General features: G+C 41.4%; 1 protein-coding gene across 3 annotated transcripts in view; it reads left to right on the top strand.

The window, feature by feature from the left end:
* Positions 1-23,080, top strand: part of cdh4 (cadherin 4, type 1, R-cadherin (retinal)) — a 212,901-nt gene that overhangs the window by 140,397 nt on the left and 49,424 nt on the right. For all 3 annotated transcript variants that reach the window (XM_063474658.1, XM_063474657.1, XM_063474656.1), the window contains one exon: positions 1,114-1,296. In XM_063474658.1, the coding sequence (XP_063330728.1) occupies positions 1,114-1,296 (183 nt within the window). The remainder of the gene's footprint in view (positions 1-1,113; positions 1,297-23,080) is intronic.

Raw genomic sequence — 23,080 nt, 5'->3', positions numbered from 1 at the left:
TCTGCCTCCCTCGCAGGGAAAGCAGATGTGCGCTGATAGGATGAACTGCCGGCCTGCGTTTGGCGTGGTAACTCGTCTGTGTTTGCTCATGCGCACACATGCCTGTGCCACTGTGTTGTGTGTATTCCAGGTGGGACGAGCGGGAGGATTTCCACTGTGCTTCAGGTGACAGCGACACACTGCCAGTGAATGTGTGTGTGTGTACGCGGGGTGCAGAGACAACAATAGGATTATAGGTGGATTACAGAAATATAGCCATATTACACAGGAGGACACCATAGAGGATCCGGGGAAAAACACTCAGTCTTTTACACACCCTTCTAACCCTTATTTCACCAGGCAAGATGAGTAAGAACACAATCTTCTGTCTGCAGCCATAGCTGGGGGAGGTCAGTGCAGTGTGGTGGAGTGTCTTCGCCCATGCACTGCAATGTACAACTTGTCCCCACCACTGTGGTCGGTATGATGTTTGAAAGTACATCAAAAATAAGAGAACACACACTGTTTGAGAAACAGAATACCAGTCCAGAGCATAGTCATGATTTAGTCGCTACCGTATCTATGTGGACTGTTCTCGACAACATCGAAAATAATGATAAAAAAACAAAAACAAAGAAAAAAAGTGTTTCGTTATTTGATTTGATGACAGGGTTGTGTCTGGGCAAAGTGTTGCATGGGAGGACAGGGATGGGAGGAAAGCATGTCTGTCTGCAAAAATCTGTGCTGGGATGCAGACAAAGCACAGCAGCTCTATGGACAAAACCCAGCTATGCAGCCTGGGGGGAAATCTCACTTTCTGAGGCAGAAGCTGAGGACTTGGGCAGGCTCAGGTGTCATGCCAAAGGCAGGAATTGTGATGCAGCCGCATTCATAGGAATGTTTATTTATATTTCCCAGTGCCTGCCTCCATCACTCTCCTAAAACCTGTTGTTACACTGACACCAGGTATTTTACTTTTAGCAGAGAAAACTTTTCATTTTACAGGACTTTGTAAAGTCACCTTCCAGCCCGGCATGGCAAAAATAATATCAAATGAAAGATTACGCAAAATAATTCAGTGCAGGACATAGAATGACATGATATATTATGGTATGTGTGGCATTTTCTTTTCAGATTGGCATTGAGGAAATGCTGTCAAGAGTCTGGGACTCACCACCCAGGGTTATCAAGTTCCTTCGAAAACATCAGAGAGGCTCCTCTGCCAACGGGCTGAGGCGACAGAAGCGAGACTGGGTCATCCCGCCTATTAATGTGCCTGAAAACTCCAGAGGACCTTTCCCTCATATGCTTGTCAGAGTAAGTGACAGTCTGAGTAACTTCAGCAAACAATGTGTCTTTTCCTGATGTGAAATATGTTTGATGCACCACAAACTTTTATGTAACTTTTGTATAGTTATCTTTGCAGCGAAAAGCTAAGATTGAAAGAAGAGCCAGGTAGAAGCCATGTTTTCTTTCAAACTACTTACCAAAGCAAAGAAAGAGAGAGGACTGGGGAATATTTTGTAATATCTCTTACAATCACCATGAGGCTGAGAGATTCTACATTTTGAGATTTTCTATCAAGCACACCCAGCGGGCAAAAAAGCACAGCTCTTGTCTCTGATTTAAGTCATGATGCCTGGTGATTTGTCTGCTGTGCTTCTGGGGAACACAAAAAAATAAAATATTTTTTTTAAAAAAGGGGAAATATACTTTCTTTGGAAATAGGGTTGTTTAAAGGAGTAAGTTTTTAGGGCTACTGTAAGTCAAAGAGTTGAAATATATTTACATCTAAAGTGATCACTCTGGGAGAAAGTTAGAGGCGGTATGTTTTTCTCGCACGAGGCATAGGGAGGTCAGAGACGTAACAGAAGGAAAAGTCAAGGGAGGAGAGCAAGACCTCTGCCTCGAGGTCAAGGTGGAATAAAACTGAAAACAGTGCTGATCTGGCTTTTTGTTGACTTGTGTGAAGACTAAGACGAGTGCCATTAAATGGAACATGAGCTGGGGTTAGGCCGTCGCGAGACAGGTTAGTTTTACCCTGCTGAAGATGTGTCGTTGCTATAGCAGTCCTGTTCAGTACGAGAGGAATTGCAAGTTTAAACATTTGATGTATGTGTTTGGCTGAGGAGCCACTGGTGCGAAGCTACCATCTGCAGGATTGTGACCGAAAGCCTCTAAGTCAGAATCCTGCCTAGATGCAGTGATATCCCAGCGCTGTGGAGCCGTTCATGACTGGGTTTGGGGACGGCCAAATGATGATGTCCCCTCTTCAATCTCACACTCACGTTTGTGGAGAACCTTGTGCTAAATAACTTGTAAACAACCTTGTAACAGAAGGTGACTTAACCCAGTATCTACCCAATGAAAGAAACATCAAATTGCAAAATATTTTGGTCGAGCTCTTTTTGAAATGAGCAAACATATAACTTTCTTGCTTGGTTTCAGAAGAGCAGAGCTACAGAATACCAATTTTCTCTCAGTGAGATTTCTACATCTTCTAATATAGCTTTTCCACTACTTTTTCACATCACAGTGCATCTCTTTGTGGATTATAGATCCATGTTGTTATTGAGTGTACAGGGAGCCCAAACACTTTTTTAAGGATTGATTGTCAAAGAAGATGCAATCAGTTTTGTTTTGTTATTGGGACGGTGTTGTGCACATTTCAGTTCTTTAGCTGTGACATGTGGATAGATACAAAACATGCAAAATTTTGCATGTAAAAAGCTGTGGATAAAACACTGAGAATGCAAACAGTAAAGCCAAGTGTCCATATTTAAACAACTTTATTTTTTAAGACATTTTTACCTTTTATGATGCTGTGAGCTTTAACAGTGTTTTTATCAATTCAGCCTCCAGGCCGTTTTTGTCTGTGCGTGAGCTCAGGTCTCTATAAATTAGACTTTGTGAAATTTGTGCTAATAAGGCGTTATTTGAATATGTAGCAGAACTGACAAGTTTTTGTAAACCAGGTCGGGGTTTTTGGCTGCTGCACTGATCCCCACTCTTTTACATACATAGACATCTGGATTTATTAAGGGTTTATATACAGCAGCCAGAGAGCAAATATCCACCAAGGCAGCTCACACTCCAGGCAGTATTTACTTTTAAGGGAACAGTATTTTTTTTATATATTGATTTTGCTTTCTTTGTTCTTTTTAAGTGTACTTTGAGAAGTTAGTGTGCAGTAAAACCAAATGCAAAGTACAAGCTGTTGTTATTTGCCCTGTTTAAACCTGTTTTAAATATACGTCACATAATTATAAGGGTTTGAGGAACTATTTTTTTAATATTACTATGTGGCTATAGTGCATTTTTAGCATTCATTTCACTGTTTAGTAAAATTTGTTTAAATGTTTAGTTACAAGTAACAAGAGAAAAAAGTTTTTGATCACAAGTTTATTTTGTTTTCCCCAAGAAATTATACATATTCAGGAACGGGGTACATGTACATCGTGTACTCAAAAAGTATCCAGTGCCAACATGTTCTTGTCAGTCTAAAAACCTATGATTTAAAAAGATTTATCACTTTGATCTTTCTCTCTTGAAGGAGAGGTCAGAGGTCAAATGTGACATGATATTTTAAATCTTCGTACTGTACTTTCTATTTGCTAAGCATACACACCACATTTGTAAGAATCATAGTTTCTGAGTTTTAAGGCTTTCTGTCAAATTTTGACCAATAAATCACTGAGCTGACCTTGAAGCCCCTGGTGGATGTAAGCCAAATTATAATGGATTGTTAACACGACCCCACTCTGCAGCCTTGCAAAGTTTTTTCCCGTCAAAACTTTTCAAGCTGTCAAGCTTAAAGACAGAATGACAAATGCTACCAAAAACATAACCAAAACCATAACCTCCTCGGCAGCTGTAATAAAAGTGTTATCAGAGCCAGAATACACAAATAAATTTAATTGTCACATGGAATGTTTTGGTAATAATGAAAAGGAAGATGTGGGTTTTGATTATCAAGTCATCGACAAACAAGCGTGTCGTGAATACACTTGTGGAAGGCGTGAGTAATGCTGCTTCACAGTAATTACGGTTATTTAAGGTTATTACAGACTTTGATCAGTGTGAACTGTGAACAGAGAGGAGGGAGCAGACAATAACAACACGAGGAATCAAATCAAATCAAATCAAATCAAATCAAATCACTTTTATTGTCACATCACATGTGCAGGTACACTGGTACAGTACATGTGAGTGAAATTCTTGTGTGCGAGCTTCACAAGCAACAGAGTTGTGCAAAATACAATAATGTAAAACAAGCAAAATATAAAAATGGCTAATCTAAAAAGTAATAAATATATGTACAATATGTAAAGGTATATACATTATTTAGTATACACATTCAGTATGTTTTTCTACGTGTGTGTGTTTGAGTGTGTATATAGTATGTATATACATGTTTTACAAATGAAATAAAGTAAACAATAAAATAAGATATATAAAATATACAGAGGTTGGTATGTGCAAAACAGTGGTATTTATATACAGTATGGAGTGCATAATGTTGAAGTTCCAGTAGTGAAGGTGAGGTGTCTATGAAGTGTTCAGCAGTCTGATGGCCTGATGGAAAAAGCTGTCTCTCAGTCTGCTGGTACGGGACCGGATGCTGCAGAACCTCCTTCCTGATGGAAGTAGTCTGAACAGTTTATGGCTGGGGTGACTGGAGTCCTTGATGATCCTCCCCGCTTTCCTCAGGCACCGCTTCCTGTAGATGTCTTGGAGGGAGGGAAGCTCACCTCCAATTATCCGTTCAGCACACCGCACTACTCTCTGGAGAGCTTTGCGGTTGTGAGCGGTGCTGTTGCCGTACCAGGTGGTGATGCATCCAGTGAGGATGCTCTCAATGGCACAGCGATAGAAGGTCCTGAGGATGCGGGGGCTCATGCCGAATCTTTTCAGTCTCCTGAGAAAGAAGAGGCGCTGCTGCGCCTTCTTCACTGTTTTGTTTATGTGTACTGACCACGTAAGATCCTCAGCCAGATGTACACCAAGGAAGCGGAAGCTGCTCACTCTCTCCACAGCGGCGCCGTTGATGGTGATGGGGGTGTGTACTCCTCTGCACCTCCGGAAGTCCACTATCAACTCCTTTGTCTTTGCGACGTTGAGGGTGAGATGGTTGTCTTGACACCAGTGGGTCAGGGCGCTGACCTCCTCCCTGTAGGCCGTCTCATCACCGTTGGTAATAAGACCCACCACTGTAGTGTCGTCCGCAAACTTCACAATGATGTTGGAGTTTCTAGTGGCCGTGCAGTCGTAGGTGTAGAGTGAGTACAGGAGAGGGCTCAGTACACACCCCTGTGGAGCACCAGTGTTCAGTGTGATGGGGGATGAGGTGGTGCTGCCCAGTCTGACCACTTGGCGTCTGTCAGACAGGAAGTTAAGGATCCAGCTGCCGAGGGAGCTGCTCAGTCCTAGATCCTGCAGTTTCCTGTCCAGCTTCGAGGGAACGATGGTGTTGAATGCTGAGCTGTAATCTACAAACAGCATTCTCACATACGTGTCTCTCTTCTCCAGGTGTGACAGGGCAGCATGGAGTGTCAGGGCTATGGCATCATCAGTGGACCTGTTGTGGCGGTATGCGAACTGTAGAGGGTCCAGTGAGTCGGGTAGTGCAGAGCAGATGAAGTCCCTGACCAGCTTCTCGAAGCATTTGCTCACGATGGGGGTCAGGGCTACGGGTCGCCAGTCGTTCAATGAGGAGATGGTGGAGGATTTGGGTACAGGGACGATGGTGGCCATTTTGAAGCAGGCTGGGACTACAGACAGAGAGAGGGAAAGGTTGAAGATGTGTGTAAACACTCCAGCCAGCTGAGCCGCGCATGACTTGAGGACGCGGCCGGGAATCCCGTCCGGACCAGTAGCTTTGCGTGCGTTCACCCTCCTGAAGCACTTCCGCACATCCTCCTCAGACACAGTGTGCGCACTGACGTCATCCACGGTGCGCACACTGTCCGGTCTCGTGGTGTTCGCTGTGTCGAATCTAGCGTAGAATACGTTCAGATCCTCACACAGAGAGGCCGTGGTCTGCGGTGTGCTGGTTTTCCCTCTAAAGTCTGTGATCGTGTTTAGTCCCTGCCACATACTCCGAGGATTGTCAAAATGTTGCTCCACCTTGTCCCTGTACTCACGTTTGGCTGCTTTGATCGTCTTCCGGAGTTGGTAATGTGCGTGTTTGTAGTCCGATGTGTTCGCGGAGGCAAAAGCGGTGCTCCGTGCCGCCAGTGCTGTGCGAACATCTCTGTTAATCCAGGGTTTTTGATTTGGGAAGGATTTAACTGTTCTGGATGGGACGACATCTTCCACGCATTTTCTGATAAATCCGCAGACTGAGTCTGTGTACTCATCAATGTCTTTAGCAGCCATTAAGTACGTTTATGATTGTGAATCAATCATGTATCAGCTCTTGCATATCATAATGTCTGCTGTCCAATGTCTATTCTATTCTGTGATTCAAACTGGAGCTCTGTGAAGACTTTCACCAGTTTGTCACTTTTACTGTTAAAACTTTGAGGTCGCTTCAGGCCATTCTGGTTGAATGTTAGCTTGTGTGCTGAAGTACTTTATTCCAGTGCTGAATTCTGTCATACGTACACTACAGATACCTCTGTCTGTGCAAACAATGACAAAAACAAAGCGCAGTTTAACCAAATAGGATTACCGAGGTTTTTCAACCACTACCCTAGACTATATAATCACATGTTGGTTGTCAAATTGATTTTTAACCCTCCAAACAGACCTTTGCTGCTGAATTTGTTATGAAGTCGAACATGAAAAGGAAACAGGGAAACGCATGGAAATGAAATGAAAAAGTAATTGATTTTAAAATTCAAAACTAAATTTTTACTTCTCTCACTCTGAGCACATTTTTAGAAAAATAAGGCATGTATCACCGGTCTGAAGTAATGATTCCAGTCACACATTTCTCTTTCAATAATACCAGTTTTAGTTTAAATTGTAAGTATTTTTTTCAGAGCACATTTGGTGTTATAGCCCCGGGACTCAAAAGAATTCAATTTTACTCTGCAGCCCATCTACCACTCTGTCATTCTCCAAGTAAAATGTCACAATTCTCGCAATCAAAAGGAGAGAATTTGACTATACTGGTATGTAACCGGTCCCTAATACGACCAGTGCAAAACAAATAAGGAAAATCTAAAGCAAGACTCTCATGGAGATGTCACACTCTTGTGGCTGTCTGCTGGTTGTCTAATCTCTCCTCACTCACTGCCTCTTATCAGTCACCCACACAGAGATGCAGCTTTTACTACCATTTCTGACACACACAGACACACACTAACACACACAAAGTCCCTTACGCCCATTTGTACAGTAAGGCTTACACTTCGGGATTACGGAAATCGCCTTTCACAGGCGTGTCAGCTAGCATGGAAGCGCTCAGCCTCACACATAAACACACAAAACGGGGCCGTGAAGTGTCACAGGAGGGCCCAAATTGTGCTGCCCTGCTGGAGAAATGGACCCTCTTTTATCCCCTTTTCTTGTTGGATTAAGGCTTTTCTGCATACTTGTGACCGCGTCAGTGCTGAGGTTGATCATGCTCTTACATACATTGCACCACAGTATAGACGTGCCTTATACCTCGGCCGGAGCGGAAAGCAGTGCACCATAAGGGATGCGACTCTCTTGGTCTGTGTGCTTGTCTGTCCCCGGCTCTCTCTGCAACATATTTCTTCATTCTGACAGGCTGCCGAGGAAAGGAGCTGGGGGGATTCCGTGCTTTATCTCGCTGGTCTCAGAAGTAGCCAAGAACAACCTTTAAAGCTCTCACACTTGATTTCAGGACACACTCGCTCTCTTTGAGCTTTGTCCTCTCGCGTTTCTACACTCAAGCTCTCACGTAAAGCTTCATCGGGCTTGGAAAGACCAATTAACCATTGGTGTGTAATTACAACTTTGCAGCTATCAAATGATGCAAATAACATATCTGAAGGAGTGTGAGTATTTTTATTTATATATTTATTTACTTTGATTTAGTGAGAGTGGACAAAGTCATAGCTCCATGAGACAGAGTATAAATATTAGCAATAGGACGGAGATATCAAACTCATTTTACATTGTGGGTCACATACAACCCACTTTGATCTTAAGTGGGCCGGACCAGTTAAACTCCCCTTTCGGTCAGTGTAAAGAAATTAATGTAACTAAAAGAAGTGCGATTTCAGCAGACTGTCTCAGATTTTGTACATGATAAAGTAATTATTCTGTAGTAAACAAAAGCAATCTGTCAGCATGACAGCTTAGGTTTAACTGTAAAATATACATGTTTTAACTATGTATTTAGCTGTCAGTTACATTGGTTTAATATACATGCAAATGGCCACAGGGAGGCCTTAATCATTAAAAAAAGCTTCAAAATACAGTTAAAATTTATGCCATCAGTCCAGCAGGCCAGATTGGAGTCTTTGCTGGGCCGAATTTGGGCCCCAGGCCTTATCTTTGACACCTCTGCACTAGGATATGTGGTTTGTGCCAGTTAATCATAATTTATAGTCCATCTGTATACATGTTTCCGTTCTGACAGAGGGAGGAGGGGACTATTTACCCACTAGATGCACTTTTATGCGGCCCTCCAAGACCCTGACTGCGCTGTCGTTGAACGCAGATGGCGTAAGCGCCTGCCGAATGTTAATTGGTTGACAAGTGGGCATAGAGCAGGGAGCAACATTGGAGTTCACCAGGAGCGGGAGAACCGCAATCAAAAACTTCAAAAATAAAATATACAGCATGAAAAGCACAGACAGTGGCTACAGTGGACACGTTTCATTGTGTTTACTACTCTGTTTCTCTTTAGCAGTTTTTATGTCACTGTATAACTTTACTCTTCTCTGCGACTTGCTGACAGACCAACAACAGCACAAGCAAGAGAGGCCCACAGACCAGTCTTACTTGTACCACATACTTTGTATACTGCCTTGATCTGGCAACAAAGCTTTCTGCAGGCAGGTGGGCAGTCCTCGGACTGGAGCGGACAGTGAACGTGCTACCTCTGCAGGATCATAAATTCTGCCTTAGACGGCTTTGATCCAGTCCCTTCTAGTTTAAATCTTAATAAATATTTAGAAAGAATTCCTTATAGCAGACGTACATCATGCTGGGACGTGCTACATTTACATCCAAGCTAAACAGAAATTTATTCTTCAAAATCATTAAAATAAATCAACATAAATCAGCAGTTCCTTCTGTAAGTGCTGAGCACCATTGTTTTTCAGGTATCCATGCTATTGTAAACCACACCATGCAGGTGCTTGCTAAAAATTTGACAATGGAAACTCCTGCTGGTGGTCTGTCTCAGTGTGTTAGCCCTGTGACACACTGGCGATCTGTCCAGTGTACCCCGCCCTATGGTAGCTGGGGTAGGCTCCAGCCCCCCCACGACCCTGATAAGGATAAGTGGAACAGCATGGATGGATGGATGAATGGATTTAGTCTTATTTAGTTAATCATTCATACATACACTCATTAGTTATTCATGTTATGTTTCATATCATTCTCACATTACCAACACCATCGCACTGTTAAAGGTTTGATTGCAATATCCTGGTTCAGTTGCTCAGAGCCAATTTTTCTTCATTGAAACAAATGGAAATGGCTCTCTCTGTTTCTCTGTCTCCCTCGCTCGCTCGCAGACACCAGTGGAGTAGAGGAGCTCCATTCTACTGCAGGCCATATTTACCTTGACGTGTGCATTTCAGTCATGAAGAACTTCAAGTGGTGCAGCTTTGATGGCATTGATTTACCATTGTGTTCAAATGGAATATGCTTCAAAGCTTTCGCTGTCAAATTATTTGACATGACAGATGTAAGTGCAGTGGAAATGGAGAGGTTGAAAAACAGCTTGAGTTAAATGGATACCAAGGTAGATAGCAAGAATTACTCCCCTTTTTTTGGAGGAACTGAATAGCGGGGAGGATGGTAGATGGAAAAGGGAGAATGGGGGACAGGCTGAGATTGAAACAAAAAAGAAGAAAAGAAAAAAATGGAAAGTCTTTCGAGAGTGCTGTAAATCTGCGGGGTGAGAGAGGCCAACATTAGTTTCAGGCCATTTGTGGCATTCTCATCTCAACCGTCTCCTGCTGCACCTACACTGGGGCCAATGAGGCAAAACTGATGGAAAGCAGTCTGAATATAGGAGAGAAAAAATTCCCCTTTTCATTTAACCAGGCTGCAAATATTGGCTTCCTCCCTGACCCACGGTTAGGACAATGAGTTGGAAATAATTGGGCTGAGTGTGGACAGTTATTTTTAAATGTGATTGCACAAGCCAAGAGAAAACATGAAGGAAAAATGTCTGTATTTGCTGTTTCTGTTATGGCGCATTATTCTATACCATTTATTATTGCACTAAATTTCACTGTAATGATGCGTTTATTACATCTTCTTATCGTACGGCAACATTTGAAAGTAAAATTAAGGTCTTGTCTAAACCAGCTTCTCAGTAAGATTTAGTTTATGTTTTTTAATAGCTCACTCATATATTCTAATATAATATATATTATATTATATTATAATATAATATAATATATATTGTAATATAGCATAGTATCATAAGTGTCACAGACTGAATAAGTGCAGTAGGAACTTATTAGTAAACAAATGTTATGTGTGCCAACCACTTCAACATCCGAGTGACCTTTACTTTTAAAACCAAAGGAATGTCTGCTTTTTAATGGTATTTTTTTAAACTAAAATCTGCATGTGTTTATGTGTTTATATTTTATGTGCAGGGGAGAGAGTTAGCTCATTTGCAATGACACTGTAATGTCTGTACAGTTGTTTGCTCAGTACCCAAAATGAAAACACGGTGGTGTATTTACAACCTCGCATTGCTCAGTGTATTTCATTACAGCTCATAATGAGTTTGTAATATGATTTTTGGATGCGCTTGTGTTGTCTGCAGTTTTATTGCATCTCTTGTGCATTGAAATACATTGTGTCTACTTTGTGTGTCTACTTTGTGTGTGCATACACTGTGTGTATACACCATTGTATGTGTCAGTATCCCTGTATCCAGCTTTTGGCTGTTTGCGTTAGCGGGACAAAAGGCACCTCTGTATATTAAATTATTCAAAAGCTGGTTTATCTAAATTTAACACTTGGCAGAAATCCTCACCTCCCCAAAAAGTTTGAACACTGATTACTTATTCCCTGCAGCCCACTTTCTAGATGGAAATCACTTGTACTTGCATCCATTCACTTCTGCTGCTGTCGGTGCTGATGGTGGGAGCTTTCAAGGATACTGTAGGAAACCAACTTTAAGGCAAACTTTTCAAATTACCTACTTTAGGGCCTCAAACACATCAGGATTTACAAAAGTATTGTATATTCAACAACAGCCATAGTGAAAAAAAGTGCCCTCTCTTTTAATTCTAAGGTTTTATGTATAATGATATAAAATAAAATAAAAAATAATGATCTGGTTCTCATCCGGTTTTAAAATTTATACCGTGTAGCTTGTAGAGCCACTTTAAGTAGCAAAACCTTAAAATATGAAAACAATCATTTTCAGAATGACATATCAGTCTCACATTGGTGCTTCTGTGCTTTGAGTTTGCAGGCATTTGTTTATTCAGAGCTCTCTCGTGATCCTGATCGAAGCATCAAGCTGAGGTCGAGATTTTTCAGTGGGCTGTTGCAACACCTTGATTCTTTTCTTCTGCATTTACTGCAAATGTGTTGGTGTGCTTGGGATCACTTTCCTGTTGAATAACCAAGCTTTAGCTGTTGTAAAGATGATCTTGCATTTGATTCTAGAGTACTTTGGTATACAGAGGAGTTCTTGGTGGACTCAATGACTACAAGGTGCCCGTGGCTGTAAAACAAGCTCAAATCATCACCCTCCACCACATGCATGGTTGCTGGTATGATATGCTGAGATGCTGTGGTTATTTTTTTACAGTTTTTCTGATTATTATACAGTCTAACCTTGGAGTAAATTTGCTGGGACATCCACTCCTGGGAAGATTGGCAGCTGTTTTGAATGTTTTCCATTTGTGAATAATCTTTCTCAGTGTGGAATGATGGACTTGGAAATGGCCCTATAAGCCTTCCCAGATTGATTGAGCAGCAGCAATTGTCTCTCAAGATCATTGCTAAAGTCTTACCTCCTTGGCATTGTGTTAACATACACATGAACACTTCAGACCAGAAAACTGAGAAAACATCTGCTTTTATAGAGTCGGTCACAGTTGATGAGCCAAATAATCAAGTGCATTGGTTTGGCAGCTATTTCCCTATTAATTCCTCAGGAAGTGGTAACGGGGTACTTAAGTTTTTCATACCTCACATCTGCATTTCGTCCTCATTTTGTTCAAATACATGAAGTGTTGTTTTTCATCTGAGGTGTTTTCGACTCAATTTTAAGACCTAACAAGAATCAGACGTTCTGGTGACTGTACATGAAATCAGCTGGTTTCAGCTGATTGGCGAGAAGTCATATCTGATATGAACTTCAGTTCTTGAATAGACTATGACTGTAATTTATATCTATGTCTTTATTTACGCTGTTAACACCTCTTATGAGGACAGTGCTAACAAGACTTGTCAGCTGACTCCAGGTTACACTAATGAGGTGAAAAAGAAATTAATATCCGGAGAGATTTCTACTCGTCTCAGACATGGAGCATTTTTGAGTTTTACTCTGAGATTGCATAAATGTAGAGCCTAATTGGATTAAGCTCTTTAAGTGCTGCAGTGGTTCGATTTTGCAGTTTCCTACAGAGTGCTTCCTGAGTCCCAGTCATCACATTATCTGTCCAAATTATTACCCCACAGCAGTCGGCTGTGTAACATTTTTATATAATGTAATTAGAATTGAATGGAACAACAAACATCACAGCATTATCCTGTAAGTGAAAAGGTGAGGTCAAAGATTTAAAATGTCTCCACTCTTGTTTTCTCGAGCCTATCTATTGGTGGTAAAAACTCACTTCAGTTTTTAGCTTCAAGGGGCAGAGTTTGTTGACATGTCTCTTTGGTTTAAATCAGGACATCGCTCACTCTCTTTTCCCCTGACACAATTCCTCAGATTGCGTCCCAGAATCCCAGAGTTTCTTGGTGCTGAATCATCCATAATAATAACACACAGTTTCCAGAAATAAAGTTCCCTTAAATGTAGTTCTGCATACTTTACCTTTTCCTAATGGGGAAGTGCTGTCTAACCCAGCTTCTCCAAAAGATCTGCCAAAACAGCTCGCTTGTTTCCATCTTCTTAGAGTACAGGTCCTCCCTTTGGAGCTGTCCTGAAAGTATGATGCACTTTTCAGCTCTGGCAGATGATTAAATTTTAGAGGCCTTAGACTGTTTGCGTCATTTGATCCTGTTCCTTCTTGGCCTCATTACTGCTTCCTGCTCTTGGAACAACTCTTTCATGAGTGTTCAGCTCATAATGTAACTTTTAAAAGTTTAGGACTAGAAATCTTTGTCATGAAATGATGCATGCTACGGAAGAATGTTGCAGCCTTGCTTACTTCTCGGCGCTTTCACATGGAAAATCATTGTCTGTGATTTAGAAGTGGCCACATATAAATAGATAAATATCCCATAAAAGAAACTGTAATGCTTCTTTAATCAATATTTATATGGGCAGTGGAATACATTGCTTCTGTAATTGGGTTAACCCACCGAGAATTACCACCCAAAGCCTCAGTTCCACTCAGCTCTGCAGAGCATTTTAGCATCCTGTTTTATAGCCTGCATCTTTAATGTTTACATTTTCTCTCACCAGTCTCATAAACCTTGTTTCAAGCTAGAACCAGACACCAGAACACCAGGCAGTCAGCATTACCTGCTGGCTAGATTTGCCCGCTAAAGAGGCAGATGAGAGGAAACATCACAGCTTCATTCTTTTTTCTTTGGGTGCACATAATCACCACTGAATAGTATTTGAAATAGCCGTAGATTTTTGGTGCGAGGACAGTTCAGTCAAGTCGCTCCTGCCTTTGTGAGATTCAGGAAACGCAATCTCCGACATGATAAGTGCAGAGAATTTGTGTACAAAGGAAAATTGTGCACAGGGGGCTTTTGTTTGTCGCTCTGTGCCTGTCTGAAGATGCGTGTCTGTCCCTCTGCATTGTCCGTGCGTTTGAGTGAAAGTGTGTGTCTGTCATTCTCAGCATCCCCAGTCGGACAATTAGAAGGTGACAGTCCCATTAGAGCTGGCCTGCTAGTACAAAGGCTGAGTGCTGTTGTGAGTGACACAGAGCTCAGCCTCTCACTAAATAACTGTCAGTCTGCCCTCGTCCACTCTGACCCCTCTGGCAGCCTCCCTCTGAGCCACTTGAACTCCCCTCTGGGCGCTCATTGGCAGCCTTGGCAGCTCCCTGAGCCAAGCATGGCCCTCCTTTCAAGGCAGGCCTCTAACTGATTGGTTGGACGCTGCTAGCCTTAGGCGTGCCAGAACGGCTTTCAACTGGCCTCAGGGTGCTGCTGATTGGCTAGGCTGTCACGGACGCAGGTCTCCCGTGGGAGCATGTGGCAGCAGCTTGGGTTTATGGGATGCAATTTGACAGAGGAGGTAGATGGAGAGGAAAAGTGCAAGAGCAGCAAAAAGCTCCCTGCTCCTCCCTCCCTCCATCTGTAGCTCTGTCTGCTATCTTACATCTCTTTGCTGTTTGTTCTGCTCCTTCCCTTTAGTCAGCCTTCCAGCAGCCAGTCATGTCTTCACTTATAATTATCTTTGTGGCAAATTTCTCTTTGCTTGGAAGACCTATAATACGCTTTACCTATCATCCTGCGTAGAGTAGGAGACTATCGCTTTTTAACGAGTTAAATCTCTCTGGGGGTCTGCGGTCTGCTTGGGGTGGGGGTGGGGTGAGACAAGTACGTCAACCTCTCCGCCTGTTTCATTCCTATTGCAGAATTTCTTTCTAAGGGAGACAGAATAGTTGTATTTGCTCTGTTCTTCTCCCACGCTGCGAATCAGGGAATTAATGCCATTGTTAATGCAGAGAGACCACTGGTACATTTCAACAGGATTCTCGCCTCTTGCAGAGCTCATCTAAATTGCCTGGCTAATGCTGTAATTGGGTTTGTGAGTCACTTCTTAACTTCCATTAATATTTGTTCTCCCTCTAATTGCCCCTTTTTCCTATCCTACATTTCATTCCTCGGTCTGGCTAATGGTCTGAGGTGCAGGCAGTGATGTGCGCGCGAGTGTGTGCGCTTGACAGAACATCTAATCTATTTTTGAGCAGGTACATGATGTTAAAGCTGTGGGACTTCTTTCTCTTCACTGGTTAATGATGAATGGCATGCAGGATGGTTATGGAGGATATTGGAGTTTAAGAGGAAGATGTCAGAAAAGTTCACACTCCAAATTTGTGGAACCACCCCCAGATTCATGATCCAAGTATGCTAAGGATGAGAAATATCTGTCCTCCAAAGACTTTCCTATCTTAAGGAAAAAGAAAAAATAACACTGTTTGAAGGTTGTTTATTGGATATGCTGCTGGCATTCTGAATGCTTTCTGCTTTTCATTAAAAGACATGTTCCTTGACGATGCCTCTGCCTTCTCAGAGATTTTCTTCTAAGCTTTCCCCCGCTCTTATCACACTCACCTCTAACTGGATTGTCTTTTCCTCTTATACATCACATTAAAGGAAAAGTTCCTCTGGAGGGAAAAAACATCACCCCCAAAAGGCTTTAGCTTTGTTTTCTTAAATTGTCAAGAAAGAAAAAAAAAAACTGACTCTATTATCTTTAAATCCAAATCTCTCTCACAGAAGCGTTACCTCAGGAAACCTTAAGAATTCAAAGGACTCAATTCAATTGACTGTATTAGAAAGTGAAAAAAGACCAGTGCCAGTACCGGAGCAGACGAACCTTTCTCAGGTGGCAACCCGGCTCGTTTGTATTGATGGGACTCTCACTGCTTCCTTCCCGCTGGGAGCATTGGGAGAATGGGGCACATGGGGCTGAGAGACAGAAAGAGACAGACAAACTAATACGCAGCAAAAATACAGACTGCACATCAAATGAAAGGAAGGATGTGTAAGGCAAAAAAGAGACCATATTCCAAAGCTGTAGGAGCTTAGTTCATTTCCTATTCAGTTTCCGATCCATAATGGACTAGCCTGCCTTTGTGCTGTTCTTTATGAGTATAAGGGATAACTGTGTGCGACGGTGGCTGTCAGTGGCTCTCGCTTGAGAGATATTAAACCTGAGCTCTCTGCAGCTTTCCACTCACAGGGCGCCTATGTGACTATTTTTAAAATCATCTGCACCATTCCCTTCTCATGACGCCACTTAACTGACAGGTTTTACCCCATTTGTCGCCACTCTCGCGCGCGCAAGGCTGTTATTGTATTCCGCAGGAAGAAAAGTTGGGAGGCTGGCAAAAACTTGAGGTCCTACATTCTCTCTAATTGGAAATTTTGTTTCCATTTTGTCAGCCCATGTTTCCATTTCTTTCATCCTCCACTTTCTTATTCCCTCCTATGTCATTTTGTTGGATGTTTGTGTGGATGGCCTATCACACTATTTGAATTCCTCTTCCCCATCAAAAGCAGGGTACATCAGCTTTGAAGAGTGACAAGCACACAGCAGGAGGGATCAAAGCAATGCAAAACTGAAATTTAAGAGGAAGTTAAAAAGCATGTAGTTTTGCCATTTCCCTCATGTTCAACAAAGAGAAAACAGATACTGTATAACAGCAGGAAAAGATGAGACATTATCAAACACAGCGATTTTCAAGGATGCCTGTGTAGTTCTCAGATGCACAGATGCTTTTGATAATGCCGTTTAACATAACAATTTGCCCGTTCGCAAAAACGCAGGTTGGGAACCATTCCAGCGCCCCTATGAGTGCAAAGGTTTGTTGTCAGATCGGAATACTTTAACCCAAGCGGTGACACCAAAGTCAGACTGCTTAAGATAAGAAAATCAATTGTCTTTTCCAGCGTGGCAGTGTCATTTTCTTTCCTTAAAACCACTCAGTGAGGTGCCACACATGCAATGAATCTGCTATGAAAGTGTAAAAAAAGGGAAAGGGAAAAAAATGAAAGGATATTTTAAAAGAAATTAAATAGCTTGCCAGCAATTCCCCAAGTCAATGAGCAGCAGTGTAAAAAGGCGCAGTAAACCAAATACAAATGAGACATATGAGCTTGCAGCTGAACCCACCACATATTCGCACTACTACTTCAGGGAAATGTGAACTAAGCAGCAACACCATCAGCAAACAAATGAGATCTAATTATCTCTTAAAACCTGGCTGAAAATGCCCGAAATCTTATGATTGATTCCCGTTTATGCTGAATCCATCAGCTCCTTAAAACATAGCACCAGTCTACACTATTTCAGTTATAGATGACAAAACTATATTGTTATGCCCTGTGTGAATATGTGCCCTGTGTGCACATATGTGCCTATGTACAACTTTGGCCACAAACTGAGACTAAAAGCAACGACGACTTGTCACTATATACCTACGAGGCATGAAGACAGTAAGTAGGTTCTATTAAAGGAATCCTGATATTTAGTGTGAATGCTTGTAAAAGCATTCACAGTATTGTTCTTCTAATCTTTATTATTCTATTTTATTATTATCTATTCCGTACGTTTTTTGTACTCCTACTCCTTCAAAACCGTTCAACTTAGAAAAACCATTCAAACACCGTTAGATTCCTCTTCTTTTGGACATGACTGCTTCTATTTTTCTCACTTTTAACATTTATATTTTTAATTTTATTCAACTTTTTTCAACAAAAATTTCCCATGTATTTCAATGGGGAGACCCTTCAAATCCTCATTCAACTTACTCATTTTTAAACTCTTACTACTTCCACATACATTGACATAGAGCCACCATTCAAACTTTAAAACGAAGACAAGGCATTCAACTATTCAACTTGTATTTATCTTTTCAATATCTATTATACTTTTTCTTCAATTCCAGTTTAAGTTTCATGATGTTTTTTCATCCGTTTCAGAGTTTATAATGGGTGTGTATGGGACGGAATGTTGGTCCTAGAGTGAGACAGCTCAACTGGCAGAGTGAGAGAAGCAAAATAATTAATCTTAAAATCTTTTTTAAAACTGCTGCTGTGTCCGCGGCGTTTGCTCTACAGGTATGATTTTACCCTCAAAACGTAGCCATCGCTGTCCTCTTTCATCCAATGTGTTTACTATTGTACTAGGTGTTATGGTTCTTTCATAAATGTCACCAATGCGCAGCCTCCTCCTTCCAACTCCTCCATAGACTCCAATGTTAAAATGGCTCAGAAAGTTCGTTTGAAAATCAGAAGAGCATGGTCTCTTTATACTGTCACCACGTCCATATAATAAACTCCACAGGCATGAAAACTGAGAATTAAGTAGACTAGACATTGCTGGTGCTCACGGTGAAAGAATTTTGTCAATACGACCTGTACTTTTCATTTGGGAACGATTTGTTTGGGCCTGACTTTTCTGTTCATTTTAAGCAGCAAAAGTGAGGTGCATGTCTGTGAGCGTGTGTATGGAGCCATTGGGTGCAGTCACTATAGCAACCAGGCTCACATCTGCCTGCCTAACAAGCTCTCTCTCACTGTGCCAAGATTCATCTTAAACACTTCTCTTTAGATTGCTGCTGTGTCCACAGTGTTTCCTCTACAGATATCATTTTACCCTCAAAACGTCGCCATCGTTCTTCTGTTCCCAGCACCGTGTCTTTCAAATCTCATAGATACAAACCTTTTAAACTGTGTGGATCCATGTGGAGGAATCACATTTTAGTCATTCAGTGATTCAAAGAATATGAACTTTTAATATTCATTCAGATGTTTTCTGACTCTAAATTTTCTTTTCTCATTTCTTATGTTTTTCTAATTTAAAATTAAAACATGTTCAGCTTTTTTTCCAACTTCTTCTTTGTGCACTTCAGCTTTTAGCAGTTCAGCACTTTTGTTTTCAGATTAAAAATTCTGTTTTTTTTTTATCTCATTCAAAATTTTTAACTTAAAATTCAGCAATTAATTAATTTCAGTGCATACATTCAGATTCAAGCATTCACACTGCAGTTTCTTCAGAAAATGCACTTTCTAGTTGGCAGATGTTGTCTTAACCATGTTTGACAGCTCAGTCATAGCATGTCTGTGCCCTGAGTGGTTGGCATCATCTCCCCCCATAATGCATCTCAGCATGGAAATGTCATTACTTTGGCTTTTCCTGCATTTAACTACTTTATATTAACCATCCTTCAAACTTACAGACTTTATACCAAACTCTAATAACTGCTGCGCAGTAGGTGTTTTGATATTTGACTTTTGGTGGCATCGGTGACATTTACTCCTACCAAACAATATAAATAGACGACACTGACATGTTTACCACTAAGCACAGAATATTAAATGTGTCTGCGTTGGGTAGGGATCAAGAGAGAGAACTGGAGCGCAAGCCCCGTAGATAAGAGAGTTAAATATAAAAAATTAATTTAACGCAGCTGTAGCATAGACAAAAGAGATGAAACTAATCATAGGCAGTCACAAACATAAGATTCAAGGGGGAAAAACAACGCTGCATAATTTAGAGTGTATTTGATCGTTACCTAGATACAGCAACATCAGATGCCCAACACAAGAGGGAAATTTAGATGTTTTTCAGTCTTATTGTCACTGCTGAATCAATTTATTAATTATGAGTCATGGTAAGTTTTTATTTCAGAGAGACAGAGTCAAGAAATACACACACAGAGACGCATAGATATAGATATATGTGTGTGTTAGCATTATTCAGACCTTCAGATCCGTCTGTTGACCTCGAAGGAGAGGTCAAAGGTCATATGTGACATGATATTTTGTCAACTATATGTTGACAATCCACACCAGGCTTGTACTAGGAGATTAGGATGCTGTAGCTCAGGAGGAAGCACAGGTCATCTTCTAATTGGAAGGTTGGTGGTTCGATCCATTCTGCATACCAGAGTGGGCAAAAAACTGAACCCCAAGTTGCTCTCCAGTGTGAGTCTTAGAAACAAAAGCATTTAGGCATAGAAAAAAGTGCTATGCTAAATGAGGTAAGTTGTGGGAAGTGAAACCCTCAAGGAGATTAGAAAAGAACCAGTCCATTTACAATAATAAGTTATAAAGACTTTATGTTAATTTTCAACGAATAAATCATTAAGTTGAACTTGAAGATCTTGCTGCATCTATGCCAAAATATAATGGATTGTTTACATGGCTCCACTCTACACCCCTACAAAGAAGTCATTGAAAACCTCTAGTGCTGTCATGTTTACAGACAGAGTTATGATATGCACGCAAGCACTACCAAAAACATAACCTCCTTGGAGGATGTAATTACACAGTGCTAAACACATAGCTAGTCACCTGGCTTAGCTATTGTGTTGTAGCTCATTGCACAAAAGCTTATTTGGGGGAGTAGCTCTGCAGCCGATCAAGCAAGCTGCCTATTTAGCTGTGAATGCCGGTTTGTTTACACGTGAACATTATTTGCTATTCGTTCAGTTATATGTGATAGAAGTAAGAATGCAACGACTGGTTATTATGAATGAGCTCTGATCTGCAGGCAGTGATGAGCAAGCTTGAACTGTTAGCGCTGATTTATTCTAGCGTTTCTTCTTAAATCAGTAATTCAGTAAATAACTTTATTGATTCCAAATTTATTCTGGTTTGGTCTTTCCAAACTACTACAGCAGAGGTAAGATGAGTAGCACTAATTTAACCGCCCACTGTATGTTCACTGTATGTGTGGGACATTTGCACGAGTACAGGGTATGCTTTTTGGAGAAGCATTAAAAAAGTGATCATTAGTGGCAAACAGCACGCACCATTGTCCTCTTAATAATAGTATATTAATAGGAGAGTGTTTTTTAAGCCTCCCTAACCTGTGGGGGGTCCTTTAATGTGCCCAGAAGGCAAAGCGAGGTGACTGAGCCCAGAGCAATAAAATATAGAGCGAGCCTGGAATGTGTGAAACCAAAGGATTACAACACAGGCCTGAAAGCATGGATGAGACATAAAAGAGGCCATCAAAGCGTGTAAACCACAGATTCCCATTATTGTGTGACATTAGCCCATGGCACACATAACCCTTAATGATCCCATGGGTGCCTGCAGCACGCTGTCCTAATGACTTCCTGGTTAAAGGATAGTTGTTTCCTGGGAAAGAGAAGAATAGCTGCGCACGTGCTTGTCCCTTGTACAGCAAAATCCGGCTGTGTTCATTTTGCAGCATTGCTAGAAATAAGTTAGACTCGGAGTAAATAGATGAAACACAGAGTGCCATCAAATAAACACCAAATTAGTCCCTGTTTATGTCGGCATCAAACTACTTATGCAGATAGGGCGATCATACAGGGTTGGATCAATTAAAGGAGATTTGGACAGACTGAAACTTCACAGTGCGCTAATTAGGCAGCCAGCCGCTATGCTAAATAAATGGAAATGTATTCCTTTCCGTTTCTTTTCTTCTATGTGTTTGCGTGCCTTGTGTCACCCCAAGGAGTTTAAGCAGAACACTAATTCTTCATCTAATTTTCTCCAACTCCCATTGCTTTCGCTCTCTGTGTCTCTCTGCCTCCATCCCTCTCCATCTTTCTTCTCACGCTGATAGCTTGTCTCACAGGATCCTAGCAGTTGTCAGTAATCAAGGAAATCACTCTCAAAGAGCTACAAATAGGTCACTTATCTGATGTCTGGTCTGATCTGACTGAGACAGACAGCCAGTTAAGTCCCTTGCATCTGCCTCTCCCTGCTATTTTAAGTGTGATTAGTAGCCATTCTATCTGCTAGGAGGAACTGAAATAACAAGGAGAATTAAAGATGGGGATAGATAGACACTGAGCGAGAAAGCAAGAGGAGGACAGAAATCCCTGCTTTCATCATTAGCATTCTATTCAAATTGCTCAATTGAGCAGTTGTCACTCATGGGATTCCCGGGGCTCCGAGAAGTCGCGCTTCTTCATTTATTCAATTTATTGATATAAAGACTCTTCATTAAGAGACACCAACAAATATGACATCTGGTCTCCTGTGGCCTTGATGTGGAATTTTAAGAAGGCGTAAGAGCAAAAGGCCGCATGATGTGTAAGAGTTCCTTTGTCTCCTCTTGGGGCTATTATACTGAATTGCCAACTGCACTCTCTGAGCTTTGAAGTTCCGCCGAAGAAACAGATTGCTCGCAAACACACACTGTCGGCAAGTAAACGTGCACAAGTCCGCATGCAGACTCACAGACCCGTGGCAGGTGAAAATTTCATGATTCCCTCATGACGGCCTTGTGAATTATTGAACTGAGCTGGTCCTTTTGATCCACGCATTGGTGCACACAGAGAGAATCTCTTACCTGTCAAACACTTCACTAAACTCACATACATGACTACAAGCTGCTTCTTATCCACCCAGGAAATGTCTATGCAAAAAAAGAAAAAAAAGAAAAAGCAGATTCGGGGTGGTAAATTTTTCTTTTTCTTCATCTTCTTCTTCTTCTTTCTGGCTGTCCCTGCAGCTTGAGCAGATGTTTGTTGTTTGCGCGTGTGTGTATTTCTTCTGGTTTTGAGCACAGAGTCCTTAACGTGTTTGTCTCCTTCACAGATAAGACAGAGGATTTCACAGGCACGTTCTCATTACTGAAATGCATAATGCGTCTGATCTGCTCCGCATTATCTGTCTGTTATCCAAACAAATGACACTGATGATGAGGGTGAATGATCAAATTATGTTATTGTTTATGCCATAATTTCATCCTGCTTTGATTGGCAGATAGTGGGTGTTGTGAATAATAAATGCAATTAGTCCTACAGTATCTTCGTGCTCCAGTGATTAAATGCCAAATGGAACCGCCTAAGTGCACAGATTGATAGAATTTTTACAATATTGTACATTACACCTGAACCTGCAGCATCCACAAATGGATCCTGTGTGAAGCGAGCTCAGGAAATGAAAATTGTGAAAGCTACAGAGGAGCGCTGCACCGTGGGTGTGGGAGCACCACGTTCGAAATTAAGAGAGAGGGTATCATGTTCAAACAGAGAAATGTTTTATGCAGCAGCCACCGTCACCACTGAACGGATGAAGTAATTTCATTTTCATGCATGATCTGCAGCCCCACAGACCAGGAAAATTGCAT

Source organism: Pelmatolapia mariae, linkage group LG5 (assembly GCF_036321145.2).
Source record: "Pelmatolapia mariae isolate MD_Pm_ZW linkage group LG5, Pm_UMD_F_2, whole genome shotgun sequence".
NCBI classification, from domain to species: domain Eukaryota; kingdom Metazoa; phylum Chordata; class Actinopteri; order Cichliformes; family Cichlidae; genus Pelmatolapia; species Pelmatolapia mariae.
Note: the sequence above shows the minus strand (reverse complement) of the source record. Positions and strands in the feature narration are given on the sequence as shown.